The sequence below is a fragment of the Nipponia nippon genome, unplaced genomic scaffold, assembly GCF_047370975.1.
Source record: "Nipponia nippon isolate SJK-2023a ecotype South Korea unplaced genomic scaffold, ASM4737097v1 scaffold_4, whole genome shotgun sequence".
Taxonomy (NCBI): Eukaryota; Metazoa; Chordata; class Aves; order Pelecaniformes; family Threskiornithidae; genus Nipponia; species Nipponia nippon.
The window spans coordinates 110487861-110503091 of record NW_028262358.1 but is presented as its reverse complement, the minus strand read 5'-3'; the positions used below and the strand labels follow the sequence as shown (position 1 = coordinate 110503091).

The following is a 15231-nucleotide window of genomic DNA, read 5'->3' as shown; positions in this document are numbered from 1 at the left end:
AACTGTGAAATGAGTGGAAAGCAGGTTGTTATGAAGTAGCATATTACAGTTGTGCTTTGGGACTGCCAAGTGTTAAAAGAAAAAACTTTCCATTAATAAAAAGATGCTTGAGCGCATCTTTGGCCTTGAAGCTAAATCTGAGTTTTTGTATATCGTTCTTTTAGGACTGTGTTTTCCATCCAGAACAGTCTAATCTTTTACACAGAAAATCATGCAAACAATATGAAGAGAATGTCTGGTGAATGATACATTACCTATCTTAGAGTATTAACAAGGATAGGAAAAAAGTTGTTTATCTTCACAAACAGAAATGTGAGCTTCCTACTTTTAACCTAAACACTTTCAAACTGAAAAATAACACGCTGGGCTTATTCCCAGCAAAGGATATCCTCCATTTCCCATGCACTGGCTGAGAGATGCTGTACCATTTACCACAGATACATAGAAGGAAAACACCAACATGCAATAATCAGGAAACAATTTCTGGTCTTCCTGTGAAACTTGTTTTAGATGTTTTTTGGTGCCGATGTAGTTGGGGGGGGTGCTCCCCTTTTTAAGTGGTAGAAAATTGAAGCCTTGAGTATCTGAAAGATAATTTTTATTTCTTAAGTTGCACTTGTTCCTTCCTTTGGGCCATCTATTCTTCACCTGGTTTCTGAATATTTAGAAGTGCAGTTGCTCAGCTTCAGTCAGTGACGAAAGAAGCAGCCACAGATAATGAAAAGGTGTAATTGATGAAAGGATGGGTTTTACTATACTATAGTCTATCAGCATGTAATAAGAATTAGTGTCTCTTAACTTTTGGATCAGAAAAGACAAAGCATGTGAGAATATTCTCTGTGTGATAATTTCAACTAAATATTTCATTGTATTTGATAGCAGAGGCAAGCGACCCTTGTGGCTTATCTGTATTGTCAGCTTCTGTGCTGCACTTAGTAGTGAACCAAACATGTTGTGAATTATGACTGTTTTATACCAAAATAGTAACAAAGTTTTGAGGATTTAAGATTTCTATCACTCAAACCTAAGAGATAAATAGAACCATCAAGTACTTGAAAGATGTTTCCTACTCAAAGAAAATTATTTCATAAGTTATATAAAATTTCTTCTCACTAGCATTATGCTCTGTAAAGAGTAGGTTGGTTTATGCTGAGGTTTATCTTCACTATCTGTCTGGAGGAGTTGCATGTTCCCAACAGGTAGTTGCCTTTCCTTCCCTTTGTGTTGTCTGGCAGTCGTTGTATAAACTCACAGAGCAGTCTTCCTCCCAGGTTTGCAAAGAGCAATTAAGCCGCCATGGTAGGGAGTTATTAGAAGCTCACATGTTCCTAGATTTCTAGTAGTTCATCAGTTACGTAAGGTACATCTGGATTTGCCGTTACCTTTATGTCTGCAGCATCCCTCAAATTTCCCTAAAATGCAGGTCATATGCTGAACTCCAGTATCGTAAGTTTTGGTTTTGTGACTGTAAAGATATTTATGCTGTAACGTTCCTTGGCATCTGGCTTGTACTGCAAGAGCCCTATTGTTCCCGGTCACGTAAAAGCACAAGAGGCAAATCCCCACACAGTGTGATGGTTGGGAAGTTTTCTGTCCCATCAGAGACATGGAGAAGGGGACTTGCCGGGATTTTGCATTTCTGGTTTATTCTTAGTTCTTCTTACTTGTTAATTTAGGTTGCAGTCAGTGGCTATTATGTACATATCAAAATTAACGCACATGTGACTCTCATCTCTATTAGTAGTGGAAGTTTTGTCCATCGATGGCCCGTGCCCTTACTATTGCAAGAAATACTATCATATTTTGAAAAACAGGTTTCCGACCATGTTGGAACAGGTAGAAGTTGTGTAAAAGTTCTCTCCTTGTGTAAGAAAAAGGCCAAGGCAGTTCAGTTACGAAGTCTCCCACTTGCCATTGCCTTGTCTGTGTCCCCTGCAGTCACAATTGTAAAAGCGGGGAGAGCTTTGTGAGAGATTTATTGTTTGAAGAGTATCATGATAGGGTGTGGGGTTTTTTTTATTAGACTTCATATAAAATGTGGAGATGTTGTGTTTGTGAGAGGGGTTGTGCTGGTTCAGTGACGTTGAGTCACTGAACAGTAAATTGGCTTCGTGAACGGTCTAACGGATACCAGAACCTGTGCAAAGGAATTGGTAAGAGCACATAGTCAGATGTGGTAGGGAATGGGAGGTGTGGATGGCCAAAGTAAAATCAAGGCATTAGATCAAGCTGATCATACCTGATCTTTTTTTTTTTTTCATGGATAAAGAAACAGACCATCAGCAGATGTTCACAGGTAAAAAAAAAAACTGTGAAGTGAGTATCAGCTGAACTTATTACACAGTATTTAGGTAACTTACCTAAGTGCCTCTATTATTACAGCAGATATGCTATAGAAGGTGCTATCTTAGAATAAGAACAGACTTTCAGAAACTTTTAAGTAATTTCCAGCTGATATTTATGGGAAAGTGCTTGACAGTAGGTCATGCTTGTAACGCAAGCCAATCTCTTCTTACCTCTTGAGCTTCATTTGATTAGTTGACTTAATGTGAAAGTAGTGGATTCTTGTGCTTCAAGTTTCTGTCTATTTTTCTGACCTCAGATCATCTCAGCTCCAATTGTCTAAAGACCTAAAAAGTGTAGGGAGTCTGATAAATAAAAAGATCCATAGCAATAGTAAAGAGTGTTTATCTTTTATGTATGTCAACATGTCAGAACATGATAGGGGTGTTGGTGAAAGCATCAGACTCCTTAATGCCACTGCTGGTAAGTTAGAGATGACTTGTGAGAAGTGTTCCTTTTTTCTTCCTGTCTTGTGAGGAAGAGAACTATTCCGCTAATCATATTTACAGTTTTAAGGAGTAACTGTTCCTATCTTGGAGGGCATTTTTTTCCCAACATTATGAGCAACAGGACCGTTGCCTCCTTCAAAAGAAGGTGGCTTCACCAAGAAGACTCAGTGAGAGCAGACCTGTGACTGGTTAACTGACTGTAATACCTGTCAGATCAGAGAATAGGAGATTTTAAAAAAGAAAAAAGCTGTAAAGCCAATATGAGATTTGAAAAAAAAAAAAACAAAAAAAAACCCAAAAAAAACCAAACCAAAAAACCACTATAAAGCCAAACTGCTTAGGATTTGAAAAAGAAGTACTTACTATCTGATAATTACCAGGGCAGAAAGATTTAGTATCTCATTCCTAGAAGATGTGTGCAAGTTCCTGCAGCAGTTTTTGTTTAACACTGGGAAGATCTTAAAAGCAACACTTCCTTTAACATGCTCTCTAAGGAGTAAAACCTCCAAATTGTTGATTTGGCAGCTTCCATAGTGTAGTGAAAGGTAGGAAAACCAACCTCTCTCAGATTAATGAATCTGCCAAAAATGTCTGGATGTGCTGGAGTTAGGATGAAAGAAAGAGCCAATTCGTTGTATAGTTCAGTGAAATTTATGAGTGCGTGGGCTTAAAACCAAACACAATGCTGTTGTCAGTAGTATGCCGAAAAGGAAAAACGTGCTATTCAGTCTGTCTTGGTCGTAGCTGTACTCCAGTGAGCTACTTGATGGCTGTAAAAGCATCAAATCCACAACATATAATGTAAGGTGAATGAAAGCATGAAATTATGAAAAATGAGAATATGTGTGAAATTTGTTTGGAGTTTATTCCCAAAACTCATTTAATTTAGAGAATTAAAGTATGTTATCGAGTACATTAAATGGTTTTACTCAAGAGATTAACAGGGCAGAATTGGAGTTGATTGTAGAGCGTTCATAGGGAGAAAGTAAGTTAGAAAGGAATGGCAGAATAAAATTCAACATCACAAATTGTTCGGAGCACGTTGGTTGCTAAGGGAAATGCACTGTCTATGGAAACGTAGTAGACAGAAACATAACAAGGTGACATGATCCCAAGGCTCCTTTCTAACACGAGGTAATCTCCTGGGCTCTCTGAAGTTCTTGGGCTGGGTATGACTGAAGCCCAAAAGCATAGAAACAAGAATGGAGAGCTGCAACTTTTCATGTCTACAAGCTAGAAATAATCCATATGATTTTTGAGAGTTACCAATTGCAATCAATGTAACCTTGACTGTTAACAAGGTATTCTTTCTTCTGCCTTTTCAGTGCATATAGATGGAAACTTTTCAAAGTTATTACATATTGAGATCTGTGTAATTCTTAAAATTAGAGAACAAAACATTGAAAACAGTACTCTTAAAATGAATAGTAATTAATTACTCATGTAATTGCATTAATTAACTTGGCTATGCAATTAGGGAGCTAATTATGTTTAAAACGCAATTGCACATTTCAATCACTGCCCACACCCTGGGGATCACCCATTTTTTTCTCCTCCCCCATTAGACCTTCTGTAATCTCCTTCTGTTAAATGGCATGATTGAAGCTGAGAATATGCATACATAGATGTGCATTTGCTTTCTCCAGAAAATGTGTCCTGATAAAAGTTTAAAATGCTTTTTATTTTATTATTATTCTTTGTCTCCTCCAAAGAATTATTTTTGTCTCCTACAAGTAAATATGTATGTGAAGTCACTGAGTCATATGTATAAAATATATTTAATTTAAAGAAATTATAATCTAGAAAAGAATCTCTCTGTGTTGAAGTGCTTTAAGTTTGGGTTGTTTGTTTGGTTTTTTTAAATGGGAACAGAGGAATGGAGGGGCTTCCTTGGATCATGGAGTCCAGTCCCATCTTATCACAGGCAATCAGATTGTATAATCTTTTCCATGAATATGTCAGATTTCATCTGAAAATTAGTTGTTTTGTTTCTTCCCCATTATCTCCATTAAAAGGCTCTTCAAGAGCCGCGTTCCTTTCATGCTTAGCTAACTTTTCTAGTTTATGGTGTCACTGTGATAACTTTGCTTGTATTTATTCTTGTGCAAGCATTCAGAAATTATCCTAGCAGCCTTTCACTGTACTTGCTGCAGTTTGCATTCACGTATCCTGAACATTATTGACTGAAGTTGTACAAGATGTATACTGAGTCATTATTCCTTTCCTATACTAATACAATGGCCTTATGACTTTTACTGTCTTGTAATCAGATAGTATCATTTTTTTCCTATTCTGTTCTTTACAGCTGATAGTGATTAGCTCTACATTTCATCCAATTTCCAGCATTTTAGTTCTCAAGGTACCTTTTTTTAACCTGAGAGATTTTGACCCTTCTTTTGTGACAGTTTGTCATCAGCAGATTTTATTGGCATTTTCCTACTATATGTGGCAGTCATTAATGAAAATATTTAATAGGACAGTCCTTGAGCTTCAGTTGTAACCTTCTTTTTGTGCAGTAATTCCCCTTTCAGCATCAACTATTTCTTGTTAGCCAGTTCCTACGTTGCCTTACAGTTATTAAAATTCTCATCCTGACTAGTAATTTTACACAATACACTACTCAGAGCTCTGCTGAAATCTTTAAAGATACGCTGTTTTCATTGTGGTCGACATAGTTCAGCTAGGATGGCAGTGGGTGATTTAACTATAATTGTACATTTTTGCTACCTGGTAAAGGTCTTACAGTCTAACTGAAATCCATAGAAGATAGCACAACAAACAATTTGAAGATTTTTGAGAGAAAGTATTACTTTTAAAATACATTATGAAAGAACAGTGATATGATGTATTTTTATACTTAATTGTTATTCACTGTATTATTTTGGTATGGCATGATACAGCATTACAGTGTTATTTTTTGTGAAACTGTGAAGTTTCTGTGAAACTGCATGTTGCTGTCTTGTACAGCTACGGCAGCTAATACTTCTGCTTTCCAAAGGCTCTGGAAGTGTTTTATTGAATGATGTCCATGTACATTAAGTTAGTCTTCTAGACGCATTTCAGGCAGTTTAAACTTTTCAAATTGTAGTTAATTATTTTCAAATCTGATTTATGCTGTCTGTGAACATTTTGCATGGTTTTGATTGCTAAAATACATCAATGAAGGTTGGGAGGCATTTCTGCTGCTTGAGTCTTAATATATTTTTGACACCTTATTTATAGATGCATGGTTTATCACTGCCTTGTATGAAATCTTCCAGGGACTATTTAACATCCTGAAAAATATATTTTGGAACCTGTTTTGACTCCCTGAGAAGAAAAGAGCAACTGTTCAGTTCATTTGTGTAGAATAGGTCTCTGAAACCTTTGAACAGATACTTAACAATACTTGTCTGTATGTGCATTCAAAGTAATTTAATTTAAATCTCATGACATCTGACTCTGGAAGCTTCTACACACCCTGGGCTTCTTTTAAGTTGTTGAGCATGTTTAGTACTAGTTAGGATTTTCTGTGGCTCTAAGGGCTCTGTGGAGCTGGCTGTCAAGTTGTTGAGTGGCATTTGAAAGCGTACAAGTGCTGTCTGGTGTTCCAGATTGAAGATAAGGAACATCTGTTGTGAGTCGGGAAAAATACCTACTCTGTCCTAGGGTTCATTAGTTTCAGGGGAATTACAGACCGATGGCAGGGTGATATTTTCTACAGAAGTGCTCAGGAATTAGGCATGGCCATAAGTACAGGGCATTGCAGACCTGTACCACGTAAGATTTGTGGTGCTACAAGACTATTAAGTTAAAATTCTTGTAAAATAGAATCCAAAGAACTGTGGGTTTTGAAGTTATTTTACAATAGTTTAAAAATATTTTTCTGTCAACATTTTTGTTTTCCTTTTCTTGAACAGTTTGGCCTTGCACTTGTTGTCTCTGCTCAGTTGCATGCTAGATTACTCATCATATTCTGTGTTTTCTGTGTCTAAAGTTAAAGACATTCTAATGTGTACTGACAAAAATTTGGCATTAGATGGCATGATACTAATAATTATAAAGTCCACATCTTTACTGCTTGTGGCTTGGTGTCAGACACAAAAGGCAATGGCGAGATGTCTGTGTTACCTGTGTATCACAGTGGGAAGCCCCCTGTGGTAAGTCCAGCCGCAGGGAGGAGAGCGCCATGCTCTCTGGCTGCTCCTCGTCCCCTGCCCGGCATGACCCAGCCGCCACTCTGTCTTGCAACGCGGTGGTGGGACACAATGGGGGATGACTGCATTTTGGTCACCTCATGGGTGCTATTTCCAGTCAGTTAAGGAGGAGAGTGACGGGAGGGCAGGAGAGCGGGGAGCAGCCCACCCAGCTTGCTGCCAGCGGGGCCCAGCCCGCAGGAGAGGCTCCTCTGTTGATAGGCAAAAATATTTTCAATCATAGAATACCAGGTTGGAAGGGACCTCAAGGATCATCTGGTCCAACCTTTCTAGCACAATCTAGACGAGATGGCCCAGCACCATGTCCCTAAGCTGAGTCTTAAATGTGTTCAGCGTAGCGGAGTCGACCACTTCCCTGGGGAGATTATTCCAATGATTGACTGTTCTCATTGTGAAGACAATCTTCTTGAATTTCACCAGCAATTGGCGGAAATTGTCTCAAGAAGTGGTTATCCTACTGAAAACAGAATAATAATGACAGTACGAAAAATATTGGTTCGATCACTGTTGGTGATGATGTCTGGTTTTCCTATCCTAAGAAATATTTGAGTACAAGCCAAATGTGGATATGCGCTCATTTAATAATGATTCTCCCATTGGCTGTGTGCAACTTTTCTAAAACTTGCAGAGAAACCTATTTGGTATATCATATTGTAAAAATGAGATCTGTCAGTTTAGTTGCATGTGATTACCTACTCTGATAACATTTTCTTATTCTTGCTGTGAATTCTAGTGCATTTTTCTCCCTTAGATACAGTAGAATTGTACGTTCCCAATCTAAATTGACAAGTGTATTAATTAGCCGCCCAACCTCCACAGCTTCCTGGCTGTTTTGCTAGTGTTGGCAGGGACTGTGCACCAGGCTGAGGTGGTACCAGAGCTGGGGGGTAGGAGCTCCGAGGGGTCCCGCCTGCACTGCTGCGCACCCGCTGCATGGAAACCCGTGAACGGGGAGGGGGACAGATAGGTTTCACCTCTCCGCCTCATCCGCGGTGGCCTGGTGCAGACCAGCCCTCTGAACTGTGGCATTTGTACCTGGGCACAGGAATGGCGGAGCCTGCCATTTCAGAGTGCTCTCAGCACCACCCCGCGATGTCTGTTGGTTCACAGTGGATGACAGAGGAGCATTAAACTCTGCAGTTAAAATGCAGGGGCAATTGAATTCTGTGAATTTTGTCATTGTGACTGGTATTGTTTGCCTTTTGTATTTCTAAATTTCTTCCTAAGCTTAAAAACTGTTCTGTTTTAATATACAAAGCAAAGCTCTTAGGGTGTCCTAGAATAGGTAGGCAAGCAGTTTCAGTAGGGTGGGAGAGAGGGAAACAAGGCAATAAAACTTACACAAACATCTCTGTAGGGTTTTCCTTTTTGTCAGTTTACATGTGAAATTTGAATAGTGGTTGGACTTTCTATTTTTTCCTGGTATTCTGCCACTGTTTTTTTCCATTAATTAACACCCCCCCTTTGTTTTCTATGATCTGATCGTCCAACTCACTCCACAGATTATAATGAATAATTGGGTCTTTTGGCTTTGTGTTTCATGGCACAGATTACATGCAATGAAAGGTTTTACTCTCAGTATCAGGTTTTGAGTACAGGGATACTTGGAACAGTGAGTGGAGCTACTGCTGAAGAGCAGATAAACTGTTTTCCCTTATTTTTGAGACTTCTGCTTTAGTTATTCATTCAAAGATTTACACCAGTCAAGATCCCGTCGGGGGATTATCCTAACTGGTTGGAGTGGCCTGGGTTGTAACGAGTAACGTGCACGTTGTAAGGCTTGAGCAGATAGTGTTGTAGACATGGAAGTGATGAACAAGGTTTAGTGAAGTGATAGAGATCTTTACATGATGAGTCACCAAGATAGAATGAAGGGGAACTTTTTATTTAATGTGAATAGACGTGAGTCAAGGATTATCTAATCTCATTTCTAATAATCTTCAGGAGAGAAACTTGTACTTAAATTTTATTACAAGAGGTGTTTTGTTTAGTCAGTAAGCAGCTTGTTTTTTATAAGAAGGACAAACAGTTTCATCCAAAACAAAAATACAGGTAAGCTTTGGAGAAGATTCCTCCACCCCAGTCATATTTTGATGATCTGGTAATGAAGCAGTGATAACTGATTTCTTGAATGGCATGAAAACCAGTGCTACATTTAATATATCTAGACTGCATTCTTATTAATATAAAAGTTTGGTGTTTAGATTTGAAGACATGATTTTGGGGGAAATAACTGAAAAATTTAAAACCTAGATGGAGATAAAAGCATCTGCAATGCTGGCAAGAAATCAGTCTGAATGTTACATAGTGTTTAAGCTGAGTATTACTGGAGCAGATGCTGAGGTTTGGTTAATTCATTAAGTAGGTAATATCTTTCCTATTAGGGACATCTTAGGTCTTTCCTTGGAAGCTCTTACTAATTGGAATAAAATATGCAGCACTGTAAAAAAATGCAGTTTTTCATTTGGCACGTTATGGTTCTCAGCTAGGGCTGCAATCTTATGAAGATAAATCGTACTTGATACGGGGACAGTAGTGGTCTAGAATACAATATTGTTGCCTGGAGTGTTACAGTCTAGAATATTAGTAGAATAGTATGGTCTAGAATACAGTTTTACAATTTTTTGTGTATCATTGTCTTCAAAAGAAGACTTTTCAATGAGTAGTAACACGTTTCTTTTTAAATGAACAGTACTATCTCATACTGTTACCACACTATCATGTTAAAAGAAACTGTATGTATTTTATATATGTAAAATCACTGCTATTTCTTTCCATAATGGAATAGGATCTTAAAATGTTGTTTTTGAATCACAACCATTCCTATGGTCACGTTGACTGTGGAGTTTTTAATGTGAATTTTTAGCAAACAAATCAGAAGCCTCATTAAAAGTCCCACTCTAGGAGTTAACTGGCCACTTGATGTTCTAAAATGGTAGCTGATTTGCTCTAGGGAGAAAAATGTAGTGTTGGATTTTTCCATTCAGCTAACTCACCTACTAAAATAATAATCCTGGAACAGTTGAGTACGGCTGCATGCATCAGGATAGAGAGGGATTTCAATCAGAACAGCATGAGGGAAAAGTGAAGGGAGCTAATTGTTAACTTGGGAAATGGGAGGAAGCTTATATGGAAAAGTACATTGATAGTGCAACATAATATTGTTCAAATAAATCCTTTGCCTCATGGTGGAAATATGCAAGTTTTTTAATATTTCCCATTATCTGTTCATACAGTCTGGGTTTGTCCTTGAATAAAAATACATGAAATACCTGTAGTGTTTTAATTAAAATAAATAGGGAAGAATAGGATTTAACATGATTTGCATAGTGAACCTAATGAGTTTGAGATCCAACAGTGCTTTACAGATTAGTTGCTATCTAGTGCCATTAGTTCATAATTTTATCTATAATGTTTGGCTCTGAGCTTTTAATAAATTAATCAATCAGACTGGGACCACTTGAAGCAGTTGAACTTGAAACCTCTAGGTTGTTGGTCTCAAATAAATGACCTAAATTAAAATAACACTTACATAAGATGGGACCGGACCCATCCCATAGGGAAGTCTGCTGCCTCCCTGGGGCAAGGATAAGAGACATTACCAGGAAGCTCCCTAGGCTGGTAAAATCATCCGATTATTATCCACTATTGGTTGTTCAGGTTGGCAGTGATGAAGTAGCTGATAGAGGCACAAAGACAATCAAAAGGGACTTTATAGAACTGGGGCAATTACTTGAAGGATCAGGAGCGCAGGTAGTGTCTTCCTTCATCCCTTCAGTAGCCAGGAGGCATACGGAAAGGAACAGGAAGATCCATCTCATTAACACGTGGCTCGGAGGCTGGTGCCAGCGGCGGAATTTTGGGTTTTTCAATCATGGGGCAGTTTACATGGCACCAGCCCTGCTGGAGACAGATGGGGTTCACCTGTCTCAAAGGGGGAAAAGGATTCTGGCTCAGGAGTTAGCAGGCCTCATTGAGCGAGCTTTAAACTAGACTAAAAGGGGGAAGGGGATAAAACCAGGCTTGCTAGGGATGAGCCTAGGGGTGGCATGCCTGTGTTGGGGAAGAGATCAATAGCCCAACTGAAGTGCATTTACACCAGTGCACCCAGCATGGGCAATAAGCAGGAGGAGCTGGAAGCCATTGCGTGGCAGGAAAACTATGATGTGGTCGCCATCACGGAAACGTGGTGGGATGACTCACATAACTGGAGTGCTGCAATGGATGGCTACAAGCTCTTTAGAAGGGACAGGCTAGGAAGGAGAGGTGGTGGGGTAGCCTTGTACGTCAGAGAGTGTTTTGACTGTCTAGAGCTCTACGACGGTAATGATAAGGTTGAGTGCTTATGGGTAAAGATCAGAGGGAAGGCTAATCAGGCAGATACCCTGGTGGGAGTCTGTTACAGACCACCCAACCAGGATGAGGAAGCAGACGAAGTATTCTGCAAGCGGTTGGCTGAAGTCTCACAATCTCTAGCCCTTGTTCTCATGGGAGACTTCAACTTACCAGATACCTGCTGGAAATACAACATAGCAGAGAGAAAGCAGTCTCGGAGGTTCCTGGAGTGTGTGGAAGATAACTTCCTGACACAGCTGGTAAGCGAGCCAGCCAGGGGAGGTGCCCCGCTGGACCTGCTGTTTACGAACAGAGAAGGCCTGGTGGGCGATGTGGTGGTCGGAGGCTGTCTTGGGCACAGTGACCATGAAATGAGAGTTTTCAATTCTTGGAGAAGTAAGGAAGGGGGTCAGCAAAACTGCTACCCTGAACTTTAGAAGGGCAGACTTTGGATTGCTTAGGAGTCTGGTTAACAGAGTGCCTTGGGAGGCAGTCCTGAAGGGCAAAGGAGTCCAGGAAGGCTGGATGTTATTCAAGAAGGAAGTCTTAAAGGCACAGGAGCAGGCTGTCCCCATGTGCCTTAAGTCGAGCAGGCGGGGTAGAAGACCGGCCTGGCTGAACAGAGCTTTGGCTGGAACTCAGGAAAAAAAGGAGAGCTTACCACCTTTGGAAGAAGGGGCAGGTGACTCAGGAGGACTACAAGGATATTGTGAGGTTATGCAGGGAGAAGATTAGAAAGGCGAAGGCCCAGCTAGAACTTAAACTGGCCACCGCCATTAGAGATAACAAAAAATGTTTTTACAAATATATCAGCAACAAAAGGAGGGCCAAGGAGAATCTCCCTCCTTTGTTGGATGAGGAGGGAAACATTGCCACGAAGGATGAGGAGAAGGCTGAGGTACTGAATGCCTTCTTTGCCTCAGTCTTTAATAGTCAGATGGTCATCCTCGGGTTTTTCAGGCCCCTGAGCTGGGAAATGGAGATAGGATGCAGAATGAAGCCCCAGTTGTTAAAGAGGTGGCAGTCACCGACCTGCTCCTCCACCTGAATGCCCACAAGTCCATGGGGCCAGACGGGATCCATCCAAGGATACTGAGGGAGCTGGCAGAGGAGCTTGCCAAGCCACTCTCCATCATTTATCAGCAGTCCTGGTCAACCGGGGAGGTCCCAGATGACTGGAAGTTAGCAAATGTGACGCCCCTCTACAAGAAGGGTCGGAAGGAGGATCCGGGGAACTACAGGCCTGTCAGCCTGACCTCAGTGCCGGGAAAGGCCGTGGAGCAGATCATCTTGAGGGCCATTATGCGGCACGTGTGGGACAACTGGGGGATCAGGCTCAGCCAGCATGGGTTTATGAAAGGGAGGTCCTGCTTCACTAACCTGGTCTCCTTCTATGACAAGGTGACCCGCTTAGTGGATGAAGGGAAGGCTGTGGATGTTGTCTACCTGGACTTTAGTAAGGCCTTTGACACTGTCTCCCACAGCATTCTCCTGGAGAAGCTTGCTGCACACAGCTTGGGTGGGTGCACTCTACGCTGGGTTAAAAACTGGCTGGACGGCCGAGCCCAGAGAGTGGTGGTGAATGGAGTCAAATCCAGTTGGCGGCCGGTCACGAGTGTTGTTCCCCAGGGCTCAGTGTTGGGGCTGGTCCTGTTCAATATCTTTATCGATGATGTGGATGAGGGGATTGAGTGCACCCTCAGTAAGTTTGCAGACGACACCAAATTGGGTGGAAGTGTTGGATCTGCTGGAGGGTAGGAAGGCCCTACAGAGGGACCTGGACAGGCTGGATCATTGGGCCGGGGCCAACTGTATGAGGTTCAATAAGGCTCAGTGCCAGGTCCTGCACTTGGGTCACAACAACCCCATGCAATGCTACGGGCTTGGGGAGGAGTGGCTGGAGAGCTGCCTGGCGGAAAAGGACCTGGGGGTGTTGGTTGACAGCCACCTGAACATGAGCCAGCAGTGTGCTCAGGTGGCCAAGAGGGCCAATGGCATCCTGGCTTGTATCAGGAATAGTGTGGCCAGCAGGACCAGGGAGGTGATAGTGCCCCTGTACTCGTCACTGGTGAGGCCGCACCTCGAGTACTGTGTTTAGTTTTGGGCCCCTCACTACAAGAAGGACATCGAGGTGCTGGAGCATGTCCAGAGAAGGGCAACGAAGCTGGTGAAGGGTCTGGAGCACAAGGCTTATGAGGAGTGGCTGAGGGAGCTGGGGTTGTTTAGTCTAGAGAAAAGGAGGCTGAGAGGAGACGTTATTGCTCTCTACAACTACCTGAAAGGATGTTGTAGCGAGGTGGGGGTCGGTCTCTTCTCCCTAGTAGCAAGCGGTAGGACGAGAGGAAGCGGCCTCAAGCTGCACCAGGGGAAGTTTAGGTTGGATATTAGGAAAAATTTCTTCACTGAAAGGGTAGTCAGGCATTGGACCAGGCTGCTGAGGGAAGTGGTTGAGTCCCCATCCCTGGAGGTATTTAAAAGACATGTAGATGTGGTGCTCGAGGACATGGTTTAGTGGTGGCCTTGGCGGTATTAGGTTAACGGTTGGACTCAATGATCTTAAGGGTCTTTTCCAACCTTAACGATTCTATGATTCTGTAATCTATAGTACTCCTTATTGGTGATGAAACCAATAGGTTTAATTGTGTTCTCTAACTGCTCCTGCTCTTAAGGTCTGTTTGATTTCAGGGGCATTCATTTGTTATTCCATTACAGCACAATAGCTAAGAGCCTAACTGTAGTTTTTTTCTGTAAGAATGCACATTATAACTTTCTATATATCCACAGGTTTTAGGACCTGCCCCAAAATGGTGTTCCTTCTTGGACAACTTGACTGAAGAACTGGAAGAGAATCCAGAGAGCACAGTTTATGATGATTACAAATTTGTTACCAGAAAAGACCTTGAAAATTTAGGTAAGACAGTTGAATCTTCTCTTTAGCTGACTTTTGTTCAGTTTTTTATCATTTACGCATGTAAGTTTTTTTGTAATTCCACGTGAAGTGTGAGGGCTGTTGGAAATTCTCTGGGAGTAGTTTCACCCAGCCTTCTTGGTTATTAATATACCAGACTGATGGCTTTATGTTCTTTGGTTCCCAACCAGTGCAACAGTAGATATTTGTGTTTCTCAGATTTTTATCTCAAGAAGAAGATTGATAATTGCTGATTTAGTATGTCTAGGAATCTGTTGTGTATGCTTTCAGACACTAAGTGGAAGGCATAGGAAGAGAAGTTGGTGTAGTTTTCAAGCTATTTTTGAGGTGCTCAAATAGTATGATGGAACTCACAGGAAAATTAGGAAGATTCACCTGCCAAAGGCTACCCTAATTGAATATAGTAATTTCCAGAAAACACAAATTGTACTAGGGCTAATAGAAACACAGTTTCAAGGAACTACAGTGCTGAAAATTATATAGCAGAGAAGGTAAGCATGCTTCTTCCAAGGTAGTTAGTCCTTTTTCTGTTCATTATGTGTTTTGATTGCAATGTTTTGCTCCAGTTCAATTTAATTAATTTACCTCTGAATATGGGAGTTGGGTTTGGCCTGGCAGGAGGCCATACAAGGAGGAGATCATCCAAAGCACCTGCATCTTCAGTAGGTGGACTGAATGTAGCCCGCAGACCCCTATCCCAGTCGTAAGGGAATAAGGCAATGTAGTATTATCTACACAGACACTTGACTGGGAATAGTTATTCTGCTTTAAATTCACTATAACTTAGTAAAATTCATTTCCCCGTAAATGCAAGCTTTCAAATGAAGAACCAGCTTAAGGGTTGCTTTGTATTTCATATGTCAGGGTTGCTTTGTATTACTAGCCATTAGCTGGAGTACTCTCATGTTGGAATATGCAGGAAGATTGTTTCCTGGAAACAGTTAAAAACATTTTTAGAGATAACTTTGCTTTCTGAGAT

At 41.0% G+C, this 15231-nt stretch overlaps 1 protein-coding gene across 6 annotated transcripts in view; it reads left to right on the top strand.

Moving 5' to 3' along the window:
• NOL10 (nucleolar protein 10) overlaps positions 1-15231 on the top strand; it is a 61332-nt gene that overhangs the window by 26968 nt on the left and 19133 nt on the right. For all 6 annotated transcript variants that reach the window (XM_087776134.1, XM_087776133.1, XM_087776132.1 and 3 more), the window contains exon 14: positions 14108-14234. In XM_087776134.1, the coding sequence (XP_087632260.1) occupies positions 14108-14234 (127 nt within the window). The remainder of the gene's footprint in view (positions 1-14107; positions 14235-15231) is intronic.